The sequence below is a fragment of the Eucyclogobius newberryi genome, unplaced genomic scaffold (genome assembly GCF_026437365.1).
Source record: "Eucyclogobius newberryi isolate DKJ021-1_F unplaced genomic scaffold, fEucNew1.0.hap1 SCAF_8, whole genome shotgun sequence".
Lineage (NCBI taxonomy): Eukaryota > Metazoa > Chordata > Actinopteri > Gobiiformes > Gobiidae > Eucyclogobius > Eucyclogobius newberryi.
In genome coordinates, this window is record NW_027316500.1 from 36,165,434 (window position 1) to 36,179,091 (window position 13,658).

The window sequence follows — 13,658 nt, forward strand, 5'->3', positions numbered from 1 at the left end:
GGCGACGAGGGACGTGTCCCAGGGGCCCGTGTCCCAGGGGCCCGTGTCCCAGGGGCCCGTGTCCCAGGGGCCCGTGTCCTCAGACCCTCCTGTATGTCCTCGCTTATCTCTCATCCCCATTTCACCCAGTCCCAATGAAGCCCATGGCAACAACAGCTTTAAATAATCATATCATCATCATTAATAATATGAATATAGATAACATTAATAATATAATTATAATAAATAATAATAATATAACAATTATTAGAAGTAGTAGTAGTAGTAGTAGTAATAGTAGTGGTACTTGTATTTGTTGGAGCGGCGCGCGGGCCTCTGAGGCCGCGGCCTGAGCTCGCCTCTGATTGGTCCACGCGCTGTGTAAATCCGGATTTGAAGCAAACGGAGGAAAATTGGTGCAATTATTAATCCCGCGGGATGAGGCGCGTGGGGGCTCTGATTGGTTATTAATCCTACAGGACAGTGGCGCGTGGGGCCTGGGATTGGCTGCTGCTTCATCCACGCGCGGGATAAAAGCAGCGGCACGCGCCTGGAGCCAGAGGCGCAGGACACCGCGGAGGTCACTCTTACTGGCACTAAACTGGCACTAAACTGGCTCTAAACTGGCACTAAACTGGCTCTAAACTGGCACTAAACTGGCTCTAAACTGGCTTTAAACTGGCACTAAACTGGCACTAAACTGGCTCTAAACTGGCTCTAAACTGGCTTTAAACTGGCACTAAACTGGCACTAAACTGGCTCTAAACTGGCTCTAAACTGGCTTTAAACTGGCACTAAACTGGCACTAAACTGGCTCTAAACTGGCTCTAAACTGGCACTAAACTCGCTCTAAACTGGCACTAAACTGGCACGGACTAAACCAGGCCTGGGACTGATCCACAAACCTCTCTTTTGACTAAAGTCTTGCCTGAAGCTGGAGCTGAAGATGAGCGGCAGCGCGGAGCGCGCGGAGAACGAGGCGCCGCGCGTCAAGCTTCTTCCCGCGCTGCGGAAAGGTTTCGCCATCACGGACCTGCTCGGACTCGAGACGGACCTGCACGCGCGCCAAGGCCCTGGACAAGCGCCCGGGCTCTCCGTGCCCGCAGGCGGGGACGCGCAGGGGCCTCTGGGCGCGTTCGCGTTCCCCGGAGGCTCGCTCCCGCTGGGCCTCGGGTTCCTGTGCAGCCTCGCGGCGCAGCAGCCCGGGAGCGCGCACTGCTTCCTCCCCGGGCACGTGCCTCTGCTACAGGCGCGCGCAGACACGCACTTCCTGCACCACCTGGAGGGCGCGCGCGACTCCGCCTTCTCAGGTGAGTCCGGCTCAGAGAGCACTGTCCGGGTCTGTTCAGTCTGGACTTGGTCCGGTCCAGGCTCTGGACCTGGGTCTGGTCCGGCTCGGTCCGGCTCGGTCCGGCTCGGTCCGGCTCGGTCTGGTCGGAGCCAGTTCAAATGAAGTGAATGAAAAGGGGCTGAAGGGCTCAGATCTGAGGCGTTTGGAATCAGAGCAAATGATTGATAAAAGAAGAACATGAAGTTTATCAAACAAAAAGGGCGTTTTAATTTGAATCATATTTTTTAATAATAATTTGATAATTTGAGCCATAAATAGAAGAATAAAAGTGAAGCAGGGCTGAGACGGGGGCGAGAGAAGGGAGGACATGCAGCAAATGTTGGAGTCAGGACTCAAGCTCACGACACTGCGGCCGCTGCATATGTGCTGTGCTTTAACCGCTCCACGGCCGGGGGCCCCACCACCACCGGGGGGCCCACACCTTTTTAGTTTAGAGTGTTTTAGTGTTAAAAGAGTGTTAAAAGAGTGTTAAGATAGTGATAGAAGAGTGTTAAAATAGTGTTAAAATAGTGTTAAAATAGTGTTAAAAGAGTGTTAAAAGAGTGTTAAAATAGTGTTAAAAGAGTGTTAAAAGAGTGTTAAAAGAGTGTTAAAAGAGTGTTAAAATAGTGTTAAAAGAGTGTTAAAAGAGTGTTAAGATAGTGATAAAAGAGTGTTAAAATAGTGTTAAAAGAGTGTTAAAAGAGTGTTAAAAGAGTGTTAAAAGAGTGTTAAAATAGTGTTAAAATAGTGATAAAAGAGTGTTAAAAGAGTGTTAAAAGAGTGTTAAAATAGTGATAAAAGAGTGTTAAAAGAGTGTTAAAATAGTGATAAAAGAGTGTTAAAAGAGTGTTAAAATAGTGATAAAAGAGTGATAAAAGAGTGTTAAAAGAGTGTTAAGATAGTGATAAAAGAGTGTTAAAATAGTGTTAAAATAGTGATAAAAGAGTGTTGAAAGAGTGTTAAAAGAGTGTTAAAATAGTGATAAAAGAGTGTTAAAAGAGTGTTAAAATAGTGTTAAAATAGTGTTAAAAAGAGTGTTAAAAGAGTGTTAAAAGAGTGTTAAAATAGTGATAAAAGAGTGTGAAAAGAGTGTTAAAATAGTGATAAAAGAGTGTTAAAAGAGTGATAAAAGAGTGTTAAAAGAATGTTAAAAGAGTGTTAAAATAGTGTTAAAAGAGTGTTAAAAGAGTGATAAAAGAGTGTTAAAAGAGTGTTAAAATAGTGTTAAAATAGTGTTAAAATAGTGATAAAAGAGTGTTAAAATAGTGTTAAAATAGTGTTAAAAGAGTGTTAAAAGAGTGTTAAAAGAGTGTTAAAAGAGTGATAAAAGAGTGATAAAAGAGTGTTAAAATAGTGATAAAAGAGTGTTGAAAGAGTGTTAAAAGAGTGTTAAAATAGTGATAAAAGAGTGTTAAAAGAGTGTTAAAATAGTGTTAAAATAGTGATAAAAGAGTGTTAAAAAGAGTGTTAAAAGAGTGTTAAAATAGTGATAAAAGAGTGTGAAAAGAGTGTTAAAATAGTGATAAAAGAGTGTTAAAAGAGTGTTAAAATAGTGATAAAAGAGTGATAAAAGAGTGTTAAGATAGTGATAAAAGAGTGTTAAAATAGTGTTAAAATAGTGATAAAAGAGTGTTGAAAGAGTGTTAAAAGAGTGTTAAAATAGTGATAAAAGAGTGTTAAAAGAGTGTTAAAATAGTGTTAAAATAGTGATAAAAGAGTGTTAAAAAGAGTGTTAAAAGAGTGTTAAAAGAGTGTTAAAATAGTGATAAAAGAGTGTGAAAAGAGTGTTAAAATAGTGATAAAAGAGTGTTAAAAGAGTGATAAAAGAGTGTTAATAGAATGTTAAAAGAGTGTTAAAATAGTGTTAAAAGAGTGTTAAAAGAGTGATAAAAGAGTGTTAAAAGAGTGTTAAAATTGTGTTAAAATAGTGTTAAAATAGTGATGAAAGAGTGTTAAAATAGTGTTAAAATAGTGTTAAAAGAGTGTTAAAAGAGTGTTAAAAGAGTGATAAAAGAGTGTTAAAAGAGTGTTAAAATAGTGATAAAAGAGTGATAAAAGAGTGTTAAAAGAGTGTTAAGATAGTGATAGAAGAGTGTTAAAAGAGTGTTAAAAGAGTGTTAAAAGAGTGTTAAAAGAGTGTTAAAATAGTGATAAAAGAGTGTTAAAAGAGTGTTAAAAGAGTGTTAAAATAGTGATAAAAGAGTGTTAAAAGAGTGTTAAAATAGTGATAAAAGAGTGTTAAAAGAGTGTTAAAATAGTGATAAAAGAGTGATAAAAGAGTGTTAAAAGAGTGTTAAGATAGTGATAAAAGAGTGTTAAAATAGTGTTAAAATAGTGATAAAAGAGTGTTGAAAGAGTGTTAAAAGAGTGTTAAAATAGTGATAAAAGAGTGTTAAAAGAGTGTTAAAATAGTGTTAAAATAGTGATAAAAGAGTGTTAAAAAGAGTGTTAAAAGAGTGTTAAAAGAGTGTTAAAATAGTGATAAAAGAGTGTGAAAAGAGTGTTAAAATAGTGATAAAAGAGTGATAAAAGAGTGTTAAAAGAATGTTAAAAGAGTGTTAAAATAGTGTTAAAAGAGTGTTAAAAGAGTGATAAAAGAGTGTTAAAAGAGTGTTAAAATAGTGTTAAAATAGTGTTAAAATAGTGATAAAAGAGTGTTAAAATAGTGTTAAAATAGTGTTAAAAGAGTGTTAAAAGAGTGTTAAAAGAGTGATAAAAGAGTGTTAAAAGAGTGTTAAAATAGTGATAAAAGAGTGTTAAAAAGAGTGTTAAAAGAGTGTTAAAAGAGTGTTAAAATAGTGTTAAAATAGTGATAAAATAGTGATAAAAGAGTGTTAAAAGAGTGTTAAAATAGTGATAAAAGAGTGTTAAAAGAGTGTTAAAATAGTGATAAAAGAGTGTTAAATAGTGATAAAAGAGTGTTAAGATAGTGTTAAAAGAGTGTTAAAATAGTGATAAAATAGTGATAAAAGAGTGTTAAAAAGAGTGTTAAAAGAGTGTTAAAAGAGTGTTAAAATAGTGATAAAAGAGTGTGAAAAGAGTGTTAAAATAGTGATAAAAGAGTGTTAAAAGAGTGATAAAAGAGTGTTAAAATAGTGTTAAAAGAGTGTTAAAAGAGTGATAAAAGAGTGTTAAAAGAGTGTTAAAATAGTGTTAAAATAGTGTTAAAATAGTGATAAAAGAGTGTTAAAATAGTGTTAAAATAGTGATAAAAGAGTGTTAAAATAGTGTTAAAAGAGTGTTAAAAGAGTGTTAAAAGAGTGATAAAAGAATGTTAAAAGAATGTTAAAATAGTGTTAAAATAGTGATAAAAGAGTGTTAAAAGAGTGTTAAAATAGTGATAAAAGAGTGTTAAAAGAGTGATAAAAGAGTGTTAAAAGAATGTTAAAAGAGTGTTAAAATAGTGTTAAAAGAGTGTTAAAAGAGTGATAAAAGAGTGTTAAAAGAGTGTTAAAATAGTGATAAAATAGTGTTAAAATAGTGATAAAAGAGTGTTAAAAGAGTGTTAAAATAGTGATAAAAGAGTGTTAAAATAGTGTTAAAAGAGTGTTAAAAGAGTGTTAAAAGAGTGTTAAAATAGTGATAAAAGAGTGTTAAAAGAGTGTTAAAAGAGTGTTAAAATAGTGATAAAAGAGTGTTAAATAGTGTTAAAATTGTGATAAAAGAGTGTTAAATAGTGAAAAAAGAGTGTTAAAATAGTGATAAAAGAGTGTTAAAAGAGTGTTCAAAGAGTGTTAAAATAGTGATAAAAGAGTGTTAAAAGAGTGATAAAAGAGTGTTAAAATAGTGATAAAAGAGTGTTAAAAGAGTGTTCAAAGAGTGTTAAAATAGTGATAAAAGAGTGTTAAAAGAGTGATAAAAGAGTGTTAAATAGTGATAAAAGAGTGTTAAAATAGTGATAAAAGAGTGTTAAAAGAGTGATAAAAGAGTGTTAAAAGAGTGTTAAAATAGTGATAAAAGAGTGTTAAAAGAGTGTTAAAATAGTGATAAAAGAGTGTTAAATAGTGATAAAAGAGTGTTAAAATAGTGATAAAAGAGTGTTAAAATAGTGTTAAAAGAGTGTTAAAATAGTGATAAAAGAGTGTTAAAAGAGTGTTAAAATAGTGATAAAAGAGTGTTAAAAGAGTGTTAAAATAGTGATAAAAGAGTGTTAAAAGAGTGTTAAAATAGTGATAAAAGAGTGTTAAAAGAGTGTTAAAATAGTGATAAAAGAGTGTTAAATAGTGATAAAAGAGTGTTAAAATAGTGATAAAAGAGTGTTAAAAGAGTGTTAAAATAGTGATAAAAGAGTGTTAAAAGAGTGTTAAAATAGTGATAAAAGAGTGTTAAAAGAGTGTTAAAAGAGTGTTAAAAGAGTGTTAAAAGAGTGATAAAAGAGTGTTAAAAGAGTGATAAAAGAGTGTTAAAATAGTGATAAAAGAGTGTTAAAAGAGTGTTCAAAGAGTGTTAAAATAGTGATAAAAGAGTGTTAAAAGAGTGTTAAAAGAGTGATAAAAGAGTGTTAAATAGTGATAAAAGAGTGTTAAAATAGTGATAAAAGAGTGTTAAAAGAGTGATAAAAGAGTGTTAAAATAGTGATAAAAGAGTGTTAAAAGAGTGTTAAAATAGTGATAAAAGAGTGTTAAATAGTGATAAAAGAGTGTTAAAATAGTGATAAAAGAGTGTTAAAATAGTGTTAAAAGAGTGTTAAAATAGTGATAAAAGAGTGTTAAAAGAGTGTTAAAATAGTGATAAAAGAGTGTTAAAAGAGTGTTAAAATAGTGATAAAAGAGTGTTAAAAAAGTGATAAAAGAGTGTTAAAAGAGTGTTAAAAGAGTGATAAAAGAGTGTTAAATAGTGATAAAAGAGTGTTAAAATAGTGATAAAAGAGTGTTAAAATAGTGATAAAAGAGTGTTAAATAGTGATAAAAGAGTGTTAAAATAGTGATAAAAGAGTGTTAAATAGTGATAAAAGAGTGTTAAAAGAGTGTTAAAAGAGTGATAAAAGAGTGTTAAAAGAGTGATAAAAGATTGTTAAAAGAGTGTTAAAAGAGTGATAAAAGAGTGTTAAAAGAGTGATAAAAGAGTGTTAAAAGAGGGATAAAAGAGTGTTAAAATAGTGATAAAAGAGTGTTAAAAGAGTGATAAAAGAGTGATAAAAGAGTGTTAAAATAGTGATAAAAGAGTGTTAAAAGAGTGTTAAAATAGTGATAAAAGAGTGTTAAAAGAGTGTTAAAATAGTGATAAAAGAGTGTTAAATAGTGATAAGAGTGTTAAAATAGTGATAAAAGAGTGTTATAAGAATGATAAAAGAGTGTTAAAAGAGTGTTAAAAGAGTGTTAAAATAGTGATAAAAGAGTGTTAAAAGAGTGATAAAAGAGTGTTAAAAGAGTGTTAAAAGAGTGTTAAAATAGTGTTAAAAGAGTGTTAAAAGAGTGATAAAATAGTGTTAAAAGAGTGTTAAAATAGTGTTATAAGAATGATAAAAGAGTGTTAAAAGAGTGATAAAAGAGTGTTAAAAGAGTGATAAAAGAGTGTTAAAAGAGTGTTAAAATAGTGATAAAAGAGTGTTAAAAGAGTGTTAAAAGAGTGATAAAAGAGTGTAAGTTTGTATAACTCTGGTGTTTGTGTTGCAGATGAAGATTGTCTGTCGGACCGAGACAAAAGCTGTGGTGCAAACCAGAAGCGCAAGAAGCGACGCCACAGGTGCCAAAACACACGTTTCTATGGAAACAGAAATTATCTGTTTATATTTGAGATGAAAGAAAAACAATCCTGAAAATAACGAGACAAAAGCAAAACTCTAATTCTAATTCTGACTTGATTTAGTCTTCACATTTCTGTTACTGAGTGCCCTCTGCTGGTCCCGACCCGGTCCCGACCCCCGGTCTTAACCCGGTCCTGACCCGGTCCTGACCCGGTCCTGACCCGGTCCTGACCCCCGGTCCTGACCCGGACCCGACCCGGTCCTGACCCGGTCCTGACCCGGTCCCGACCAGGTCCTGACCCGGTCCTAACCCAGTCCTGACCCGGTCCTGACCCGGTCCTGACCCGTGTGTCTCCTCAGGACGGTCTTCACGTCGGGGCAGCTGGAGGAGCTGGAGAAGGCGTTTCAAGAGGCGCATTATCCTGATGTTTACGCTCGAGAGATGCTGGCACTGAAGACCGAGCTGCCAGAGGACCGCATCCAGGTCAGGACTAAAGCAGGACTAAAGCAGGACTAAAGCAGGACTAAAGCAGGACTAAACCAGGACTAAACCAGGAGTAAAGCAGGACTAAAGCAGGACTAAACCAGGAGTAAAGCAGGACTAAAGCAGGTCTAAACCAGGACTAAACCAGGACTAAACCAGGACTAAACCAGGTTTAAACCAGGTCTAAACCAGGACTAAACCAGGACCAAAGCAGGACTAAAGCAGGACTAAACCAGGACTAAACCAGGTTTAAACCAGGTTTAAACCAGGTCTAAACCAGGACTAAACCAGGACTAAACCAGGACTAAACCAGGTTTAAACCAGGTTTAAACCAGGTCTAAACCAGGACTAAACCAGGACTAAACCAGGACCAAAGCAGGACTAAAGCAGGACTAAACCAGGACTAAACCAGAAAAAAAAAACAGAGAAGACTAGTGGGTCAAAAAGAGTGTTAAAATAGTGTTAAAATAGTGATAAAAGAGTGTTGAAAGAGTGTTAAAAGAGTGTTAAAATAGTGATAAAAGAGTGTGAAAAGAGTGTTAAAATAGTGATAAAAGAGTGTTAAAATAGTGATAAAATAGTGATAAAAGAGTGTTAAGAGTGTTAAAATAGTGTTAAACCAGGTCTAAACCAGGACTAAAGCAGGACTAAACCAGGACCAAAGCAGGACTAAAGCAGGACTAAACCAGGACTAAACCAGGACTAAACCAGAAAAAAAAAACAGAGAAGACTAGTGGGTCAAACAGGGTCTCTCCGATCTAGCCTGGTCTAACCCGGTCTCTGTCCGGTCTTTGTCAGGTCTGGTTCCAGAATCGCCGGGCGAAGTGGCGAAAGCGTGAGAAGTGTTGGGGGCGGAGCTCAGTGATGGCGGAGTATGGTCTCTACGGTGCCATGGTCCGACACTCCATCCCACTGCCCGAGTCCATCCTGAACTCGGCCAAGAACGGCATGGTCAGCAGCGCCCCCTGGCTGCTGGGTGAGGCCTCGCAACGTTAGTACCACACAAACCCAAACGTTTCACCTGCTCCAAAGTGTTTAGTCCTGGTTTAGTCCTGGTTTAGTTCTGGTTTAGACCTGGTTTAGACCTGGTTTAGTCCTGGTTTAGACCTGGTTTAGACCTGGTTTAGTCCTGGTTTAGACCTGGTTTAGACCTGGTTTAGTCCTGGTTTAGACCTGGTTTAGACCTGGTTTAGTCCTGGTTTAGTTCTGGTTTAGACCTGGTTTAGTTCTGGTTTAGACCTGGTTTAGTCCTGGTTTAGTCCTGGTTTAGTTCTGGTTTAGACCTGGTTTAGACCTGGTTTAGTCCTGGTTTAGACCTGGTTTAGACCTGGTTTAGTCCTGGTTTAGACCTGGTTTAGACCTGGTTTAGTCCTGGTTTAGTTCTGGTTTAGACCTGGTTTAGTTCTGGTTTAGACCTGGTTTAGTTCTGGTTTAGACCTGGTTTAGTCCTGGTTTAGTCCTGGTTTAGTCCTGGTTTAGACCTGGTTTAGTTCTGGTTTAGACCTGGTTTAGTCCTGGTTTAGTCCTGGTTTAGTCCTGGTTTAGACCTGGTTTAGTTCTGGTTTAGACCTGGTTTAGTTCTGGTTTAGACCTGGTTTAGTCCTGGTTTAGTCCTGGTTTAGTCCTGGTTTAGACCTGGTTTAGTCCTGGTTTAGTCCTGGTTTAGTCCTGGTTTAGACCTGGTTTAGTTCTGGTTTAGACCTGGTTTAGTCCTGGTTTAGTCCTGGTTTAGTCCTGGTTTAGACCTGGTTTAGTCCTGGTTTAGACCTGGTTTAGACCTGGTTTAGTCCTGGTTTAGACCTGGTTTAGTCCTGGTTTAGTCCTGGTTTAGACCTGGTTTAGTCCTGGTTTAGTCGTGGTTTAGTCCTGGTTTAGACCTGGTTTAGTCCTGCTTTAGTCCTGCTTTAGTCGTGGTTTAGTCCTGGTTTAGACCTGGTTTAGTCCTGGTTTAGTCCTGGTTTAGACCTGGTTTAGTCCTGGTTTAGTCGTGGTTTAGTCCTGGTTTAGACCTGGTTTAGTCCTGGTTTAGTCCTGGTTTAGTCCTGGTTTAGTCCTGGTTTAGACCTGGTTTAGTCCTGGTTTAGTCCTGGTTTAGTCGTGGTTTAGTCCTGGTTTAGTCCTGGTTTAGTCCTGCTTTAGTCCTGCTTTAGTCGTGGTTTAGTCGTGGTTTAGTCGTGGTTTAGTCCTGCTTTAGTCCTGCTTTAGTCGTGGTTTAGTCCTGCTTTAGTCCTGCTTTAGTCCTGCTTTAGTCCTGGTTTAGACCTGGTTTAGACCTGGTTTAGTCCTGGTTTAGACCTGGTTTAGACCTGGTTTAGTCCTGGTTTAGTTCTGGTTTAGACCTGGTTTAGTTCTGGTTTAGACCTGGTTTAGTCCTGGTTTAGTCCTGGTTTAGTTCTGGTTTAGACCTGGTTTAGACCTGGTTTAGTCCTGGTTTAGACCTGGTTTAGACCTGGTTTAGTCCTGGTTTAGACCTGGTTTAGACCTGGTTTAGTCCTGGTTTAGTTCTGGTTTAGACCTGGTTTAGTTCTGGTTTAGACCTGGTTTAGTCCTGGTTTAGTCCTGGTTTAGTCCTGGTTTAGACCTGGTTTAGTTCTGGTTTAGACCTGGTTTAGTCCTGGTTTAGTCCTGGTTTAGTCCTGGTTTAGACCTGGTTTAGTTCTGGTTTAGACCTGGTTTAGTTCTGGTTTAGACCTGGTTTAGTCCTGGTTTAGTCCTGGTTTAGTCCTGGTTTAGACCTGGTTTAGTCCTGGTTTAGTCCTGGTTTAGTCCTGGTTTAGACCTGGTTTAGTTCTGGTTTAGACCTGGTTTAGTCCTGGTTTAGTCCTGGTTTAGTCCTGGTTTAGACCTGGTTTAGACCTGGTTTAGTCCTGGTTTAGACCTGGTTTAGTCCTGGTTTAGACCTGGTTTAGTCCTGGTTTAGACCTGGTTTAGTCCTGGTTTAGTCCTGGTTTAGACCTGGTTTAGTCCTGGTTTAGTCGTGGTTTAGTCCTGGTTTAGACCTGGTTTAGTCCTGCTTTAGTCCTGCTTTAGTCGTGGTTTAGTCCTGGTTTAGACCTGGTTTAGTCCTGGTTTAGTCCTGGTTTAGACCTGGTTTAGTCCTGGTTTAGTCGTGGTTTAGTCCTGGTTTAGACCTGGTTTAGTCCTGGTTTAGTCCTGGTTTAGTCCTGGTTTAGTCCTGGTTTAGACCTGGTTTAGTCCTGGTTTAGTCCTGGTTTAGTCGTGGTTTAGTCCTGGTTTAGTCCTGGTTTAGTCCTGCTTTAGTCCTGCTTTAGTCGTGGTTTAGTCGTGGTTTAGTCGTGGTTTAGTCCTGCTTTAGTCCTGCTTTAGTCGTGGTTTAGTCGTGGTTTAGTCGTGGTTTAGTCCTGCTTTAGTCCTGCTTTAGTCCTGCTTTAGTCGTGGTTTAGTCGTGGTTTAGTCCTGGTTTAGTCCTGGTTTAGTTCTGGTTTAGACCTGGTTTAGTTCTGGTTTAGACCTGGTTTAGTCCTGGTTTAGTCCTGGTTTAGTTCTGGTTTAGACCTGGTTTAGACCTGGTTTAGTCCTGGTTTAGACCTGGTTTAGACCTGGTTTAGTCCTGGTTTAGACCTGGTTTAGACCTGGTTTAGTCCTGGTTTAGTTCTGGTTTAGACCTGGTTTAGTTCTGGTTTAGACCTGGTTTAGTCCTGGTTTAGTCCTGGTTTAGTCCTGGTTTAGACCTGGTTTAGTTCTGGTTTAGACCTGGTTTAGTCCTGGTTTAGTCCTGGTTTAGTCCTGGTTTAGACCTGGTTTAGTTCTGGTTTAGACCTGGTTTAGTTCTGGTTTAGACCTGGTTTAGTCCTGGTTTAGTCCTGGTTTAGTCCTGGTTTAGACCTGGTTTAGTCCTGGTTTAGTCCTGGTTTAGTCCTGGTTTAGACCTGGTTTAGTTCTGGTTTAGACCTGGTTTAGTCCTGGTTTAGTCCTGGTTTAGTCCTGGTTTAGACCTGGTTTAGACCTGGTTTAGTCCTGGTTTAGACCTGGTTTAGTCCTGGTTTAGACCTGGTTTAGTCCTGGTTTAGACCTGGTTTAGTCCTGGTTTAGTCCTGGTTTAGACCTGGTTTAGTCCTGGTTTAGTCGTGGTTTAGTCCTGGTTTAGACCTGGTTTAGTCCTGCTTTAGTCCTGCTTTAGTCGTGGTTTAGTCCTGGTTTAGACCTGGTTTAGTCCTGGTTTAGTCCTGGTTTAGACCTGGTTTAGTCCTGGTTTAGTCGTGGTTTAGTCCTGGTTTAGACCTGGTTTAGTCCTGGTTTAGTCCTGGTTTAGTCCTGGTTTAGTCCTGGTTTAGACCTGGTTTAGTCCTGGTTTAGACCTGGTTTAGTCCTGGTTTAGTCCTGGTTTAGTCCTGGTTTAGTCCTGGTTTAGACCTGCTTTAGTCGTGGTTTAGTCGTGGTTTAGTCGTGGTTTAGTCCTGCTTTAGTCCTGCTTTAGTCGTGGTTTAGTCGTGGTTTAGTCGTGGTTTAGTCGTGGTTTAGTATGTACCATTATTTGAATGGTAATAATAATAATAAGTTTAATAGTTATGGTAATAATAATAGTCATAGTAATGGTAATAACAAGTGTAATAGTAATGCTAATAGTCATAGTAATGCTAATAACACGTTTAATAGTTATGGTAATAGTCATAGTAATGGTAATAACAAGTGTAATAGTCATGGTAATAGTCATGGTAATGGTAAGAACAAGTGTAATAGTTATGGTAATAGTCATGTCATGGTAATAACAAGTGTAATAGTCATGGTAATAGTCATAGTAAGGGTAATAACATGTGTAATAGTTATGGTAATAGTCATAGTAATGGTAATAACACGTGTAATAGTTATGGTAATAGTCATAGTAATGGTAATAACATGTGTAATAGTTATGGTAATAGTCATAGTAATGGTAATAACAAGTGTAATAGTCATGGTAATAGTCATAGTAAGGGTAATAATACCTGTAATAGTTATTGTAATAGTCATAGTAATGGTAATAACAAGTGTAATAGTTATGGTAATAGTCATAGTAATGGTAATAACAAGTGTAATACTTATGGTAATAGTCATAGTAATGGTAATAACACGTGTAATAGTCATGGTAATAGTCATAGTAATGGTAATAACAAGTGTAATAGTTATGGTAATAGTCATAGTAATGGTAATAACAAGTGTAATACTTATGGTAATATTCATAGTAATGGTAATAACACGTGTAATAGTCATGGTAATAGTCATAGTAATGGTAATAACAAGTGTAATAGTTATGGTAATAGTCATAGTAATGGTAATAACACGTGTAATAGTCATGGTAATAGTCATAGTAATGGTAATAACAAGTGTAATAGTTATGGTAATAGTCATAGTAATGGTAATAACACGTGTAATAGTCATGGTAATAGTCATAGTAATGGTAATAACACGTGTAATAGTCATGGTAATAGTCATAGTAATGGTAATAACAAGTGTAATATTTATGGTAATAGTCATAGTAATGGTAATAACACGTGTAATAGTTCACAGTGTTATGGTCAGTCTCATAATAAAGTGTCATTTGCATATTTCAGGGATGCATAAGAAGTCTCTGGAGATGACAAAGAAGTGCCCAAGCCCCACCCCCAACACCTATTGTGACCCCGAGCGACCTTTGACCCTGAGCGACCCCCACATGTCCCCTGAGCCCTGCGTGACCCCTGGGCCCCGAGACGACCAATCAGTGCCCAGAGAGGAGCAGGAAGAGGAAGTGGAAGAGGAGGAAGAGGCAATGGACTTGTCCCGCCCCTCGAGACAGAGCAGCAGCTAATCAGAGGGCAGAACCCCCCCAGCACAGCCAATCACAGAACAGGACACAGAGGCCCTATCTCGCAATGACAATCAGAACATAGTCCTGGTTTAGTCCTGGTTTAGACCTGGTCTGGTTCTTGTGCACAAACAGAGGAGTTTGTATTTATTTATTGATGACATATTTCCCAGTTTAGTGTTTATTCTGCTTATAAATCATATTGTTCATATTTTCATGTGGCTTTGTGTTCGTCTAAATGTTTCAAATGTTTTATGCAAAGAAAATATGTAAATATTTAATAAATGTTATTTTTTGGAAACATTTGATGCAGATTTTTTGTTTTTCAATGGCATTAGAAAGAAACTAAACTGTTGAATTTACAGTGACAGTGCTCAGTTCTGGGCTGGACCGG

At 37.6% G+C, this 13,658-nt stretch overlaps 1 protein-coding gene across 2 annotated transcripts; it reads left to right on the forward strand.

Annotated features, from left to right (window-relative positions):
* Window positions 1-428: 428 nt before the first annotated feature.
* Window positions 429-13,309, forward strand: vsx1 (visual system homeobox 1 homolog, chx10-like). 2 transcript variants are annotated; one of them, XM_072436877.1, is made up of 5 exons: window positions 429-1,289; window positions 6,928-6,997; window positions 7,359-7,482; window positions 8,281-8,458; window positions 13,032-13,309. In XM_072436877.1, the coding sequence occupies exons 1-5, from the start codon at window positions 926-928 to the stop codon at window positions 13,265-13,267; spliced, it is 972 nt and encodes a 323-aa protein (XP_072292978.1). In that variant the 5' UTR covers window positions 429-925; the 3' UTR covers window positions 13,268-13,309. The 2 variants fall into 2 exon arrangements, with proteins under 2 accessions (XP_072292978.1, XP_072292976.1); XM_072436875.1 differs by having other exon boundaries at window positions 434-1,289; window positions 8,281-8,473.
* Window positions 13,310-13,658: the final 349 nt, after the last annotated feature.